The following is a 15,875-nucleotide window of genomic DNA, read 5'->3' on the forward strand; positions in this document are numbered from 1 at the left end:
TATATATATATATATATTTACTTCCTGAGGTAAATTTTGTGAAAATTTGTTTGTTTATATTGCTAATTCATATAGGAAATAAAATAAGCTTGATTATCCTAAATACAAGAATAAATACAACTGAAAGAATCATGTTCTTTTCCTAAAATGTTTGATCTTACTAACCTTTAATCCATCTCCACAATATCCATAACCTGAAAACCAACAGAACTATGTTTGGATCACAGGTAAATCAGATATAGATGGAGAATAGAGGTTCTGCGCAAAAATAAAAAAATCAATTAGTATTCATATTTACGTAAGTAGACCGCCCTGATAAATTTAAAATGTTTTTTTATGGCATGTAGTCCAACCTTTTTAGCTAAATAGATTTCTGAAAAAACTTTGGTCTTGTCTATTTAAAAAAAAATTGGCCTAGCCTGCCAGACTAGACCTTAGACACCTGTCGAGCAGCCTGACTTATTCCCACCCCGAATATCAGGATTTAACATGTAAACACAAGAAGTTGCAGCTTACCTTGGTATTCCCCTGAAAACCATATTTTTCTTTTCCCTTGAATATGATGCAGCTCATGTGATGCTTTTGATGCAGCAACTGTTGGGACTAAATGGCCAGTTGACCACTTGAGCAAGGTAGTTTTAGGTGTTTGATTTAGATTCACAGTTACAAAAAATGGTACATTCATTTCTTCAATATTCTACAAGTCATTATAGATAGAAATATTTAACTTTCTTTATCAACGGACCATTTTAGTGAAAGAGATCAACTTCATATTTAATAATTAAATAGAAATAATATCAAGTAATGCTGAAATTTAACTTTTTTTTTTTTGTTTTCTTGAGATGTTACCAACCTTAAGAATATTAATCCAGTAAGTCACACAGACATTGTTGTTGGAATATCCAAGAATATTACATGCACTCATGCTAGAGGATTTTGGGGCATTAAATTTTTGTCGCGATGCAGATTGCAGATATATATCGCTGCATACAGATGAAAGAGTAAGGTTTGGACTAAAAATTGATAACATAGAATTACAGTTAACCTTAGGTTTTGTTGATGAACATATATGAACACATAGTTTTATAAGCCCATCCCAAAAGGCTCTAGGCATTTAGAAGAACGTAGCACCGACACCTTCGATTAAAAGCGTATCTACAGTTAGAATGTAAGGATAGATTTTACCTATATACATATTGAAATGCACCAAGTATTCTACCCTTATCTGATGTTGCTTCATCTCCTAATATTCTCAAAGCATCAGAGGCATTTACTGCCATTATGCATCCATCATACATTTCTTTGGAACCATCTTCACACAACACAACACATCCTGCAATACATTTTTTAAACTTAGTTAATATAATCATAACTTCATTCAATCAATTTATAAATTAAATCTTGCAGCAACCGAATATGGTTAGATTATTAACCCACCTTTAGGAGATGTAGAAACCAAATGTATCTCACAATTGACTTTTATTTGACAATTTTCACTCACAAGCTTTTCCTTCGCCTGCTATGGATATTATAGGAACGACCACAATCATTGAATCACAGAATCATTATTCTCAGTCTCTAACTCATTGATACACATCTTATTCTCAGTCTATAACTAACTGATAGAGCATCTTGAAGACCTTTAATGTCATAATAAATAAAAGCACCTTCTTAATATAATTTTGAGAGTTCCATCTGACAATCATGCACTCTGGACGGTAAAAACGCTGCAAAAATAACCAAGTGAATCAAGAAGTAATTTTTAATATTTGGATGTTAGAACTAAGTTAATTACTCCTTAATATATACTCCCTTTGTCCTAAATTAAGTGTCATTTTGGCATAAAGAAAATGAGACAAAATAAGAGTCATTTTACTTTTTCTATGTGACATCAATGATCTTTTTTTTTTCTAGTCATTATACTTTATGATGACAATGGTGTAAGCTTTTGGGCTCCCTTCCTATGTGGAGAAAGGCCCAATATGTGCAAGTCCACATGTCTCACTTAACTAAGTGGAGAGAGGTCAGATTAGTGGGAGAGAGTGAGGCAAAGAGAAAAGTGAGAGAAAAAGAGCAAAATCCATTTTCGCATAAAACAGAGCAGCCGCACTAGATTCGCGATTTCAGGAGGTTCGTGACTCATGGTACTTCAATCTGACCGGTTGGATCGTCGATCAGAGGTCTGAGGTGGGAGAAATTGAGCTCCAGTTTTTTCTGGTTTTTCTGCTGAACTTTGTTCTCAATTTCATGCTTGAATCATGACACAAATCAGCCAAAACAATGAGAAAACAAGAATGAAATTGAGAACAAAGTTCAGCAGAAAAACCAGGAAAAACTGTGTCCGAGCTCAATTTCTCCCACCTCAGACCTCTGATCGACGATCCAACCAGGCCGGATTGAAGTATCATGAGTCACGACCTGCTGTCCAAATTTCAGCCCGATCCAACGGTGAACTAAGGAGAAATCGCGAATCTAGTGCGGCTGCTCTGTTTTATGCGGGTTTTGCTCTTCCTCTCTCACTTTTCTCTTTGTCTCACCCTCTCCCACTAATCTGACCTCTCTCCACTTGATTAAATGAGACACGTGGGCTTGCACATATTGGGTCTTTCTCCATATAAGAGTTATGAATAATGGTTCAGTGGTTTCTTTACCTGAAGTAGATGGTGATTACTTAAGAATGAGAGAACTGAGGGAGCAGAAAAGCTCATAACTCCTTCAAGAGAAGAACATGGCCAAATAGAACCACAAAGTGGAATCTACATACACATATTGGGCTTTTTTTTTGTTTGTTCTACCATAAAAAAAGATTACGTACCAAAAGTACGATTCAATATTTATTAAATATCATACTACCACCTTTTTTTAATTTTCAATTTAATAACTTCTCAAGATTTTCTTTATTTTATTTTTAAAAACAATGAATTGGTTCCATTATAGCAACGACTCATGTGTATCTAGGTCTTCACGAAATTGGGATGATGGAGAGCGATTTCTCTTCATTGTTTTGAAAAAAAAACTCTTGAGAAGTTGGCACTTCAAGCACCAATTTCTCATTTTGATTAAATTGAAAATTAAAAAAGAGTGGTAGTTTGGTATGTAATAAATATTAACGGTACTTTAGTACTTCAATTTTTTTATGGTAGAAAAAAAAAACCCACATTTTGAATGTTATGATATCAATGCAAAGAGGTTAATTATGCTTATAAAACACAAAAAATATAGTCTAACATGTAAATTGATCACACCAGATTATAACTCTAAGTATCCCCTTGACTTAATAAAATGTCTGTGGTCAATATCTGGATTAGTCTCAAGATAGCTTGCATTGTAAAAATAAAAAAAAATAAAAAAAAATAAAAAAAACCAAATAATTACTAATCTATCTGTACATCATATATATATATATATATAAGTAAAAAAAACTCAACTTTACACTATATATTAGTATATATGTTGTCAAAAAAAAAATTAGTATATATACGATATTCATATATATTTCTAATTTAATTATAAGAATTTGACTTTATAATCTCATGAGAGATAGTTCAAATCTATTCAGAATTTCCATTTTTTTAATAAAACAAGAAGAAGAAAAAGAAAAGAGTATATAGTGTTTATAGCTTATATATATTTTTTATAATTGGAGCACAATCATTTAAAAAGACAAGTGTGAACTTTAGTTTTGTGTAAGAAAAATTAAGTATAGCACTTACTGGCATGATTTTACAAATTTCAATTTAAAAAAAATTATTTCAACGTATGTAACGCTAACTGAATATAGTTAATATTGTCTTATACGTCGAGCATATATTAAGTAATATGAAAAATTGGTCTGGGGCGATTACCCTTGCTCAAGACCACCACTGTGTCCCGTAGACGATAAGTTGATGAAAAACATGAGACCCAAGATAATATAGAGAGACTTCTTATTGGTTTGCTTTTGAAACAAACAGAAGCTAATAGATGAATATGGAAAGAAGATACCTGAGCAGATTGCACAATCCGGTTATCATAATTCTGTTTCTTATTTGGTATAACTGTTAGGGTCTGTTTCAAAAACTTATTTTTACTCTTATGATATTAAATATCAAAGGTGCAATTAAATTCTACCAATTTCAAAAGGATTTAACTACATAATAACGCAGGGATGATTTGTCAAATGTCATCTCATTACTAGCTACTATTTAAGCCAAAAAAGGAAGGTGACGGTACACAAAAATAAAAATAGAAAAACAGAAGATGAGAAGATGAGTTGCTGCAATAATCTAAATTGAAAGAAAAAAAAAATAATAATAATAATTAATGAGAAAGCTTCCAAGAAAATCGCATTGAAATGCATTAGTTTTCCATTTTGGAAAGTAGACAAGCTATTTGTTTCACGATTTCTTCGCTCATGACAACGTGGATAAACCCAAAATCACTCATCAATTTCTCTCTCCCATTCACCATCCATGCACAATAATGCTGTCATTAACAAACAAAACCAAACTTCATTACCTTTAATATTCATTGCCCCTCTCTCTTATCCTTTCCATTGATACAAATGTACCATTCTCTTCCTAAGCCATTTCTTTGGCATTAATTTAATACATATTCATCCATTGTTGTTTTGTGGTCGCCGACGCCACCTTCACCGTCGTCGGAGACCAACTATACATCTTCTAGCTACTTCACCTTATGGGTCTACAAACTCTCCGTGAATCGTATTCCGGTCCGTTGTCCTCAACCACATTTCATAAGGATCATCATTACCATCACCATCACCACCACAGTTACTCTCCTCATGACCAGTGTCTGTTCGAGTTTTCTACAAAAGACGAGACTAACAATCTAATCTCGCCTTTTGAAAAACTCGAACGCCTGAGTCAAAATGACATAAGAGAAACTGCCTACGAAATATTTTTCACGGCATGTCGGTCGTCTCCCGGGTTTGGAGGCCGGAACGCACACTCGTTCCATTTAAATAGTAATCTAAATGAGAATAAGTCGAGTCAGGTGGTGATGTCGCCGACGAGTAAGGTGAAGAAAGCTTTAGGTTTGAAGATGTTGAAAAGGTCACCATCGAGGAGAATGACGTCGGGTGGAAATAGTGGAGGGCCGTCTTCGCCTATTGGCGGAGCCAGCCCTTTTAATACCTACATGTCGGTGTTCAGGCCACGGAGGCCGATGACATCCGCAGAGATCATGAGGCAACAAATGAGGGTGACAGAGCACAATGATAATCGCTTGAGAAAAACCATCACCAGGATTCTCGTTGGCCAAGTACGTACCATAAATAGTTTAATTATGTCTTTCCTCTAAAATTGTTTTCTTTTATTTTTTGTGTTTGTTGTTTTCCAATTTAATTTATATGCCTTAATAATATAAAATTGTTTCAATCAAATCTCACAATTTAAGATCACGTTATTATATATTTAAACGGCGAAATTTGATTAGATGTTTGTATAAAATTATTTTACACTGTAGATACATCCAAACAATGAAAATGTTGACATATTTGAATTTGAGACGTTTTTTTTTATAGAATGTGCTATAACATGTAAAACAATTGCAAGCTATTATTCTGACCGCGTAAAAATGGTTTTAAATTGCAGGCTGGAAGAAGAGCAGAAACAATAATCCTACCATTAGAACTTTTGCGCCACTTAAAACCATCAGAATTCAGCGATTCTCATGAGTACCATATGTGGCAAAATAGACAACTCAAAGTCCTTGAACTAGGCCTTCTCTTATACCCTTCAATACCTGTAGAAAAAAACAACACATTCGCCTCGCGCCTAAGAGACATCATTCGCAACATCGAAACTAAACCATTAGACACAGGCAAAAACTCAGACACAATGAGAACACTTTGTAACTCTGTTGTTTCATTAGCATGGAGAGGTCCAAATGGAACACCAACTGATGTTTGTCATTGGGCTGATGGATTCCCTCTCAACATTCATTTCTACAATTCACTTCTTCAAGCTGTTTTTGATATTAGAGATGAGACATTAGTCCTTGATGAAATTGATGAGTTACTTGAGTTGATTAAAAAGACTTGGTCTATATTGGGAATAAATAAGCAAATTCATAATGTTTGTTTTTCTTGGGTTTTGTTTCAACAATATATATCAACTGGTCAAGTTGAATCTGATCTTCTTTGTGCTTCACATGTTATGTTGAATGAGGTGGCTATTGATGCCAAAAAAGAAAAAGATTCTTTTTATCTTAAGTTGTTGACATCTGTTTTGAGTTCAATGCAAAGTTGGGGTGAGAAGAGGATGCTTAATTATCATGAGTTTTTTCCTAGAAGGACTATTGGACAAATTGAAAGTTTTCTTCCTTTGGTTTTATCTATCTCGAAGATTTTGGGTGAAGATCTGGTAATATTTGGTGACGGCGAAGGAAGAGAGAAAGGAGACGTTACGATTGTTGATTCATCTGGAAATAGAGTTGATTATTATATTAGATCTTCCATGAAAAATGCATTTGACAAGGTTTGTATTTAACCTATATCTTTTTCCTTCCTCTTTTTATTTTTCTAATTTAGTCTTTAAATTATTACTCTCATTCTCTCCAATTTGATCTTAAAATAAACAAAAATAATAAGCAGCCCCTAAGATATATGAAATTCAACAATTTATTTCCTAAGGTATATGAAAATTCATAATTTTAGTCCCTGACATTTTAATTGCATATGATAAACTCACAGATTTTTTTTACTTTAGGGTCTACTTAGGATATTTATATAGTTTAAAGACTTAATTGATAGATTATTCAAAAAACAGTTAGCGATCACAAACCGAGAAAGTGAAATTCATATCTAATTTTGTCATCTTTTTTAAAGAATTAGACAAAATTCACATTTTTTTTCTAGTAAAGTTTGTAATTCAATTTTTTTTAGTATAGATTAGGGTTTTTTTTATTTGATGAAATGATTAATATTTTATTTAAAATAATAATATCTATGTAATTTCATGATTGCAGGTAATTGAAACAGTAAATTACAAATCAGCAGAATTGGATATGAAAGTAGAACTAAGTGAAATCCTACTTCACATAGCACAAGAGACAGAAGACTTAGCAATAAAAGAAAGACAAAATTTCAGTCCAATTCTAAAGAAATGGCACAATGCACCAGGTGCAGTTGCAGCATTGATGTTGCACAGTTGCTATGGTCATGTGCTAAGGCAATATTTAAGTGAAGTGACTTCACTCACTCGTGAGGCAGTTAAGGTACTTCAAAAAGCTGGAAAACTTGAAAAAGTTTTTGTTCAAATGGTTGTTGAAGATTCTAGTGAGAGTGATGATAATGCTAAAACAGTTGTGAGAGATATGGTTCCTTATGAAGTTGATTCAGTTATATTGAATCTTTTGAGAAAATGGATTGATGAGTCTTTGCATAAAGGAAGGGAGTGTTTGCAAAGGGCAAAAGAAACTGAGGTAAGTTTTGGTTTTATAATCCTCTTTCATTCAAAGATTAACTTTTTTTAAATATGCATTTAGTTTCTACCAATATAAACTTTTTTTAGTTTTTAGCGTCCTTAATTATTTTTGTTATGTCAAAATTTGTTTATATTAAATTGGTCCTTTTAATATATAGAATATTTGATTTTAGTCCACTCAATATGAGTGACAAAAAAGTCTAAAATAAATATTTCACACATATTATAAGGATCAATTCTAGTATGAACAAAAACATTCCATTAAATCAGAATATTAAAGATCAAAAGCAAAATGAGGTATATTTACATGGACTTGGATCTACTGCTGTAATGCAACTGCTGCACGATTCAATCTAAATCTCGATCTCGATTCAATCGGACGGGAGAGATTCATTATTGCGTGAGGTAGTAACTGCGTGTAATCTTGATCCATATTCGCAAGGACTTAAAAAATAAAGAAAAAATTAAAGGGACTAAATGCAAAAATTTGCATATATACAAGGATGAAATGCCTATTTACAGTAATCAATATGACACAAGTAAGAACTTGTGTTTTGATCAAGTTCAATGTGATATTTAATTTCTTCTATCTGTTATACTATAGACATGGAACCCAAAGTCCAAAGTAGAGTTGTATGCACAATCAGCAGCAGAGCTTGTGAAATTGGCCAAAACAACTGTGGAAGATTTCTTTCAAATTCCAATTGGAATAACTGAAGAATTAGTTCAAGATCTTGCTGATGGATTGGAAAGTCTCTTCCAAGACTACACTATGTTTGTTGCCGCATGTGGTAAGCATTGTAAATACATAAAAACAAGTAGATGAACACATAAAGTTGATTGCTCTAGACTCTAGAGAATAAAACAAGAGCTTAATTTTAATATAGTGTCAATCAAAAATCACAGCAATTTATATTTGTGACTTTCAAAGTAATTTTCAATAAAGTTAAATGATTTTTATTCTCTGATAATTATGATTGATTGACTTTACACAAAAAATACTTTGCAGTATGGAAATTCATATTAATATATAAAACAAAGTAAAACTAGATTACAGTCATAGTTTACAAATAGCCACAATGGAAATTCATATTAACTTTAAAAACCAAAGCCTACAAAAACCGGACCCAGATCCTATACATTTGCAGTATGGTATTGCAGTTGTAGAGACCATTAAACAGAAGTTTATCTCTTTAAATCTAAGAGTCTCTACCGCTGCAACGCGACAGTGAAACTGTTGTAGAGGAACCAATTACACAAAAACTACAAGCTTAAAGCTACAGTTTACAACAAAAAAGAAGGTATTAAACTCTACTCTCTTTCAGGTTCAAAACAAAGCTACATTCCTCCGCTACCTCCACTAACAAGATGCAATCGCGATTCAAAGTTCATCAAACTATGGAAAATAACTACCCCTTGTGGTGCAAATATATCAGAGGTAGATCATATAAATGAAACAAATGAAGGCCATCATCCAAGACCATCAACAAGCCGAGGAACGCAACGCCTATACATTCGTCTGAACACCTTACACTACCTCCTTTCTCAAATTCATTCTCTCGAAAAATCGCTATCTCAGAACCCTGGCTTAGTACCTTCAACAAGACACTGCTTCACAAACAACCTCAGAACACAAAGCACAAAAACTGGCCCATATTTTGAAATAGTTAACTCTTCAATCCCAGCAGCATGTCAACATGTTTCTGAAGTGGCAGCATACCGTCTCATATTCTTGGATTCAAACTCAGTTTTCTATGGCAGCCTCTACGTGGAAGATGTTTCCAATACACGAATTAGACCAGCATTGAGAATCCTAAAACAAAATCTCACACTCATGACGACACTATTAGTTGATAGAGCTCAACCCTTAGCTATGAAGGAAGTAATGAAAGCTTCCTTCGATGCATTCTTAATGGTTTTGGTAGCTGGAGGAACCTCAAGAGTGTTCAATAGATCAGATCATGTGATGATTCAAGAAGATTTTGAGAGCTTGAACAAGGTTTTCTGCACTTGTGGTGAAGGATTGGTGTCAGAAAATGTAGTGGAGAGAGAGGCTGCAGTTGTGGAAGGTGTGATTGAATTGATAGGATTAAACACTGAACAATTGATGGAAGATTTCAGCATTGCAAGTTGTGAAACAAGTGGGATTGGAATGATGAGTATTAGTGGACAAAAATTGCCTATGCCACCTACTACTGGTAGATGGCATAGATCAGATCCTAACACTATATTGAGAGTTTTGTGCCATAGAAATGATAGAGCTGCTAATTATTTCTTAAAGAGGAACTTTCAATTAGCCAAGAGGAGATAATATATCAATTTCAACAACAAATATTATATATAAGTATATATATATATATTGACATATTGTACCTCTTGGTGATAATATGGATGAATGCATTAATATTATTGGTATAAAGTATATTGTATAACAAAATATTAATGCATTGTAACAAGGAAGAATATAAAGGATGAAAGTGAGGGGAAGAAGAAAAGAGGTTGTCAAATATTGAAGAAAGCGATGGCATTTTGGACATACAAGAGACTACTAATGATGGTTACAGAATCTGTGTTGAATTGTATATTTACTCACAGATATTCTTTAATTTTTTTTCTTTTTTGAGGAGAAAAAGAGAGAGGGATTATTAAATGATATTTTCTTAGTGTACAGTTTGTTGATATTGCATATAGTCTATGAGTAGCATGTATAGCTGGGATATGCTACCAGCAGTTAAGCTACAATAAGTCTAAACTGCAGATTACAGAAAACATGAAAGAAAAATATTTTTTTCTTTTCTAATTTCAGTGTTAACTATAAAGGGATTTTTGAAAAACAGGGCATATTTAATCATGAGCATAATAAAATAGCCACTAATACCTTGTCTCATATCTATTTGTTGTTAGTCTCGTATAGCAATTAAAACCGCTATAGCAGTATCATAACATGTGATTTATTTATACACTGAGACATTAGTTCTAATTGGTTTTCCACGTGATTTTGTTTATATAATGAGATATTTTCTTTGATACGTTGAGCTTTTTTAACCGTCCTATAAATGTTTTTTATTTGCTATTGAGATTGCACGCTTTTCTTGCTGATACAAGTTGCATTACAAGTTCCCAATCGAAAATGACTTATCTTAGAGTAAGATAAGTTCAGAATTGTTTATGACATAACTTTTTAAATTTAGAGGGATGAGATCTTAAAAGTAAAAAAATAATTGCTGTTATTATAAAAAAAATAAAGTTTAATTGGACTTTTAATCCATCTATTATAGGTGAATCACGAAAGTAATTTTCTATTTTGTTTGTCTCTAGTTTTGGTCCTCCAAACTAAATTTGAGTCCAAATCACGATGAGTTGTCATTTTTTTAATGACGTGTTAAAAAAAGGGTGACGTCGCAGACGTCTACATGTATTAAGGTTATCATTATATTATTTTAAATTAAAAATTCAATTTATATTTTTTTAAACTATTATTATATTGTTTTAAATTTTAAAATAATTGTCAAAATCAAAATAACAACATCTAAAATCATGAACCCTAAACAGATCAAAATCAAATTGAAATGAAATGGTGAACCATGAACCCTAAATCAAAAATCAAAATCGACCCTTTTCACAAAATCAATCACTTCTCTTTTCTTCATCATCACCACTTCCCTTCTCACCTTGATGGTATTAATGCTCTTGAAATGGAGACACTATTTTGGAAAGCGACGTTTTCAATTGCATAATGCTACTTGTTTGCTGTAAAAACGTGTTCATTTATGTCTTAAAAAGTGGGATTGTTTTAACTCATTCTTGGCGAAAAAACTCTTCTTTTTTTGTTATTGTTGTTAAAGTTTGCTTTTTTATTTGAAACCAAGTTGAACACTTGAATGTTCCTTCTGTCTGTCAAAGTTCCCTCATTTTTTTTTCATAGAAAACAACAACACGAGAACCTTTCTTTCTTTCTCTATCTTCTTCTAAAAAAAACCAAACTTTGCTAAAGATAAGGGTTAGTGAGAAAAACATGGGCTGCGTTGCCTCTAAACTAGAGGAAGAAGAAGAAGTTGTAGCTATCTGTAGAGAAAGGAAACGTCAGTTGAAACTAGCTGTGGAGAAAAGGAATGAACTTGCTGAAGCTCATTGCAAGTATTTTCATTCTTTGAATGTTGTAGCTGCTTCCATTAAGCTTTTTGTTGCACGCCATTCTTCACCTTCTTCACATTTCCTTATAACTTTCCCTCCTCCTGATTCTCCTACTCATCAACTGAAAATGTCATAAACAACCCTTTGTTCCTTCAGCAGACACCATCAGAGACAAAACATGAATCTGTTGCTTGTGATTCATGCATTGCTCCAACAACTTCAGAGTCTTCTGAGGAAGATTGTGAAGAAAAGTGTGAGGGAGAATGTGAAGGTGAGAAGGGAAGTGGTGACGATGAAGAAAAGGGAAGTGGTCGATTTTGTGAAAATGGTCGATTTTAATTTTCGATTTAGGGTTCATGCTTCACTATTTGATTTCATTTTGATTTTGATTTTAATTTTAATTTTGATCTGTTTAGGATTCATGATTTTAGGTATTGTTATTTTGATTTTGACAATTATTTTAAAATTTAGAACTATATAATAATAGTTTTAAAAAATATAAATTGAATTTTTTTATTTGAAATAATATAATAATAATATAATAATAACTTGAAATAATATGTCACGTCACTTTTTTTGACACGTTATTAAAAAATGACAACTCATTTGGACTCAAATTCAGTTTGGGAGACCAAAACTGGAGACAAACAAAATGGAGAATTATTTTCGCGATTAACCTATAATAGGGGGACTAAAAATGCAATTAAACTAAAAAACAAAGAGAAAAATGAAAAAACTTATCTTCAATTTGTATATCTATTATATATATATTTAAAACAAACTCAATCACTCTATTGTTGTCGCCTCATATTAATTCTTTTCAAATGTGCAAACATATTCCACCTCGTCAAAAAAAGCTCATGTGTAAGCTTCTAACAATTCTCTTGTGTATTTATGTTTCACCTTATTTTTCTCTACTTAGTTTCTAAATAATTTTTCTCTTTTTTAATCCCTCTAATTCTTAATTTTTGAATGGCTTCCTGCAACATTTTTCTTTTTCCCTCTTGTGTCCGCTTCAATCAATGTTCGCTTCTGCTTCGTCATCCTCGCAAAATCGTATCGTCTTCTGCGAAATCATCTTCTTCAACGTCCTTATGCGGTAAACATTTTTTGTTCTCTCAATCGATCATTTTAATCATTGATCTTTGTGGTAATTGTGAAATTTTTTATTTTAAATCGGATGTATTAAAATTTTAATTTAGAGACATTCATATATATATATATATATATACACCAAAATTCAAAGTAAAAAATCAAATACAAATATTTTTTGTTCTCTCAATCGATCATTTTAATCATCGATCTTTGTGGTAATTGTGAAATTTTTTATTTTAAATCGAATATATTAAAATTTTAATTTAGAAACATTCAAACTATTATTAATATTAATAGAGTAATCCTAATCATTAACATTTTGGTTTCAAAACTGAAATCTAAAATTTATAACAATTCAGTTACCAAATATTAATGGTCAAACAATTATAAGTATACATCGAATACAAATAATTGCAAATTAATTACTTTAATTTCATGTCAATTATTACTCTAAACAAATTAAATTTAAATTATTTCAGTAAAATAAAATTGACCAAAATTTAAAGAGACACATCATTTCTAAATATTTATATATTATATATATTTACCAATATTCAAAGTAGAAAATCAAATACAAATATTTTGTGTTCTCTTACTCGCTTTACAGAGCAAAAAACTTCACATATCTGAAATACAAACTTTGCAAAACAAATTCAGATGTATTATACTTTTCTTGAACATGTTTATTATCAACGCGATAATTGGAGCATTAAAGTTCGAGTTGTTCGCATGTGTATTGTCTACATCATACAAAGTGACGATGAACCAATCTCTTTAGACATGATTTTGTTGGAGGAAAAGGTATACAATCACGGTGTTTGAAGATTGTTATTTGCATTCAATTATGTGTGTGTATATATATCAACTTTGTTTTCATATTTTATTTTATTGAAAATTAAATATATTTAAATAAATCTTTTTAATTGATCAAATTTAAAATTATTTGACTTTAACTCACAGGAAACACTTTTGTATGCAACAATCAAGAAATAACTTCTCTCAAATTTCAAAATTAGTATACAAGAAAGTGATATATACAACATAATAAATCTAAAATTATCACTGGAAAATGATTCGTACAAACCTATTATAGGAACATAGAATGCATTGTTTTTTTAAAACAACTATTTTTACTAAAATCGAAGACCAAAAAATTATCATTCAAAACCATTACTTTTAGTTTAGAATAAAGTCATCAAATAAAATAATAAATAATTTACAATTTAAAGTTGAAAACTCTTATTATTTTATATGTAAATTATTTATTATTTTATATGTTGGCTTTATTTTAAACTCAAAGTAATGGTTTTGAATGGTAATTTTTGGGTCTTGGATTTTAGTTATAATAGTTGTTATAAAAAACAATGCATTCTTTGTTCTTACAATAGGTCTCTACGAATCATTTACCGTGATATTTTTAGATTTGTTATGTTGTATATATCACCTTTTTGTATACTATTTTTGAAATTTGATAGAAGTTATTTCTTGATTGTTGCATGCAAAGGTGTTTCTTGTGAGTTAAAGTCAAATAATTTTATATTTGACCATTCAAAAAAATTTAAATATATTTGATTTTCAATAAAATAAAATATGAAAACAAAGTTGATATATATACACACACGAAATTGAATGCAAATAACAATATTTAATCATTGTGATTGTATACCTTTTCCCCCAATAAAATCATGTCTAAAGAGATTGGTTCATCCTCACTTTGTACGGTGTAGAAAATACACATGCGAACAACTCGAATTTTGATACTCCAATTATCATGTTGATCATTAACATGTTCAAGAAAAGTATAATACATCTGAATTTGTTTTGCAAAGTTTGTATTTCAGAAATGTAGAGTTTTTTTGTTCTGTAAAGCGAGTGAGAGAACAAAAAATATTTGTACTTGATTTTCTACTTGGAATATTGATAAATATATATAATAATATTAAGAAATGATGTGTCTCTTTGAATTTTTGTCAGTTTTATTTTAGTGAAATTAATTAAATTTATTGTTTTATAGTGTTCATTGATATTAAATTAAAGTAATTCATTTGCAATTATTTGTATTTGATGTATACTTATAATTGTTTGACAATTAATATTTTGTAACCGAATTGTTATAAATTTTGGATTTCGGGTTTTGAAACCAAAATGTTAATATATTAATAATAGTAGAGATTTTTGTAAATTAAAATTTTAATATATCTGATTTAAAATTTAAAAAAAAAAATCACAATTACCACAAAGGTCGATGATTATAATGGTCGAGTGAGAGAATACAAAATATTTGTATTTGATTGTTTACATTGAATATTGTTAAATATATATATATATATATATATATATATATATATATATATACAAAATTATGTCTCTTTGAAATTTGGTCAGTTTCATTTTACTGAAATTAATTAAACTTAATTTTTTGTTTTATAGTGTTAATTGACATGAAATTAAAATAATTCATTTGTAATTATTTGTATTTGATGTATACGTATAATTTTTTGACAATTAATATTTTGTAATCGAATTGTTATAAATTTTGGAATCCGGTTTTGAAACCAAAATATTATTGATTATGATTACTTTATTAATATTAATAATAGTTTGAATGATTGTAAATTAAAATTCTAATATATCCGATTAACATTAAAAAAATTCACAATTACTACATATCGATGATTAAAATGACTAAGTGAAAAAATAAAAAATATTTGTAATTGATTTTCTACTTTGAATATTGGTAAATATACATATAATATATAAATATTTAGAAATGATGGATAAAGTCACGTCTCTTTGAACTTTGATTAGTTTAAATACTACTAAAATTAATTAAATTTAATTTGTTGTTTTATAGTGTTAATTGATATGAAATTAAAGTAATTCATTTGCAATTATTTGTATTTGATGTATACTTATAATTGTTTGACAATTAATATTTTGTAACCGAATTGTTATAAATTTTGGATTTCGGGTTTTGAAACCAAAATGTTAATATATTAATAATAGTAGAGATTTTTGTAAATTAAAATTTTAATATATCTGATTTAAAATTTAAAAAAAAAAATCACAATTACCACAAAGGTCGATGATTATAATGGTCGAGTGAGAGAATACAAAATATTTGTATTTGATTGTTTACATTGAATATTGTTAAATATATATATATATATATATATATATATATATATATATATACAAAATTATGTCTCTTTGAATTTT

At 30.2% G+C, this 15,875-nt stretch overlaps 2 protein-coding genes across 3 annotated transcripts in view; one reads left to right on the forward strand and one right to left on the reverse strand.

The window, feature by feature from the left end:
• The window catches only part of LOC101492315 (uncharacterized), a 5,061-nt gene extending 2,276 nt beyond the window's left edge, over positions 1-2,785 (reverse strand). The window contains exons 1-7 of one of the 2 annotated variants that reach the window (XM_073367166.1): positions 2,652-2,785; positions 1,668-1,727; positions 1,438-1,516; positions 1,186-1,333; positions 854-983; positions 517-697; positions 166-194 (exon numbers count right to left, since the gene is read on the reverse strand). In XM_073367166.1, the coding sequence (XP_073223267.1) occupies positions 166-194; positions 517-697; positions 854-983; positions 1,186-1,333; positions 1,438-1,516; positions 1,668-1,727; positions 2,652-2,708 (684 nt within the window). In that variant the 5' untranslated portion in view covers positions 2,709-2,785. Of the gene's footprint in view, positions 1-165; positions 195-516; positions 698-853; positions 984-1,185; positions 1,334-1,437; positions 1,517-1,667; positions 1,728-1,876; positions 2,296-2,651 lie in introns of those variants that run through there. The other variant, XM_073367167.1, reaches the window with a different exon arrangement.
• Positions 2,786-4,483: 1,698 nt separating this feature from the next.
• Positions 4,484-10,227, forward strand: LOC101489418 (protein unc-13 homolog). The gene is made up of 5 exons (XM_004497768.4): positions 4,484-5,262; positions 5,595-6,479; positions 6,970-7,425; positions 8,032-8,218; positions 8,753-10,227. Exons 1-5 carry the CDS (start codon positions 4,678-4,680, stop codon positions 9,736-9,738), a joined length of 3,099 nt encoding a protein of 1,032 aa, XP_004497825.1. The 5' UTR covers positions 4,484-4,677; the 3' UTR covers positions 9,739-10,227.
• Positions 10,228-15,875: the final 5,648 nt, after the last annotated feature.

Source organism: Cicer arietinum, chromosome 4 (assembly GCF_000331145.2).
Source record: "Cicer arietinum cultivar CDC Frontier isolate Library 1 chromosome 4, Cicar.CDCFrontier_v2.0, whole genome shotgun sequence".
Taxonomy (NCBI): Eukaryota; Viridiplantae; Streptophyta; class Magnoliopsida; order Fabales; family Fabaceae; genus Cicer; species Cicer arietinum.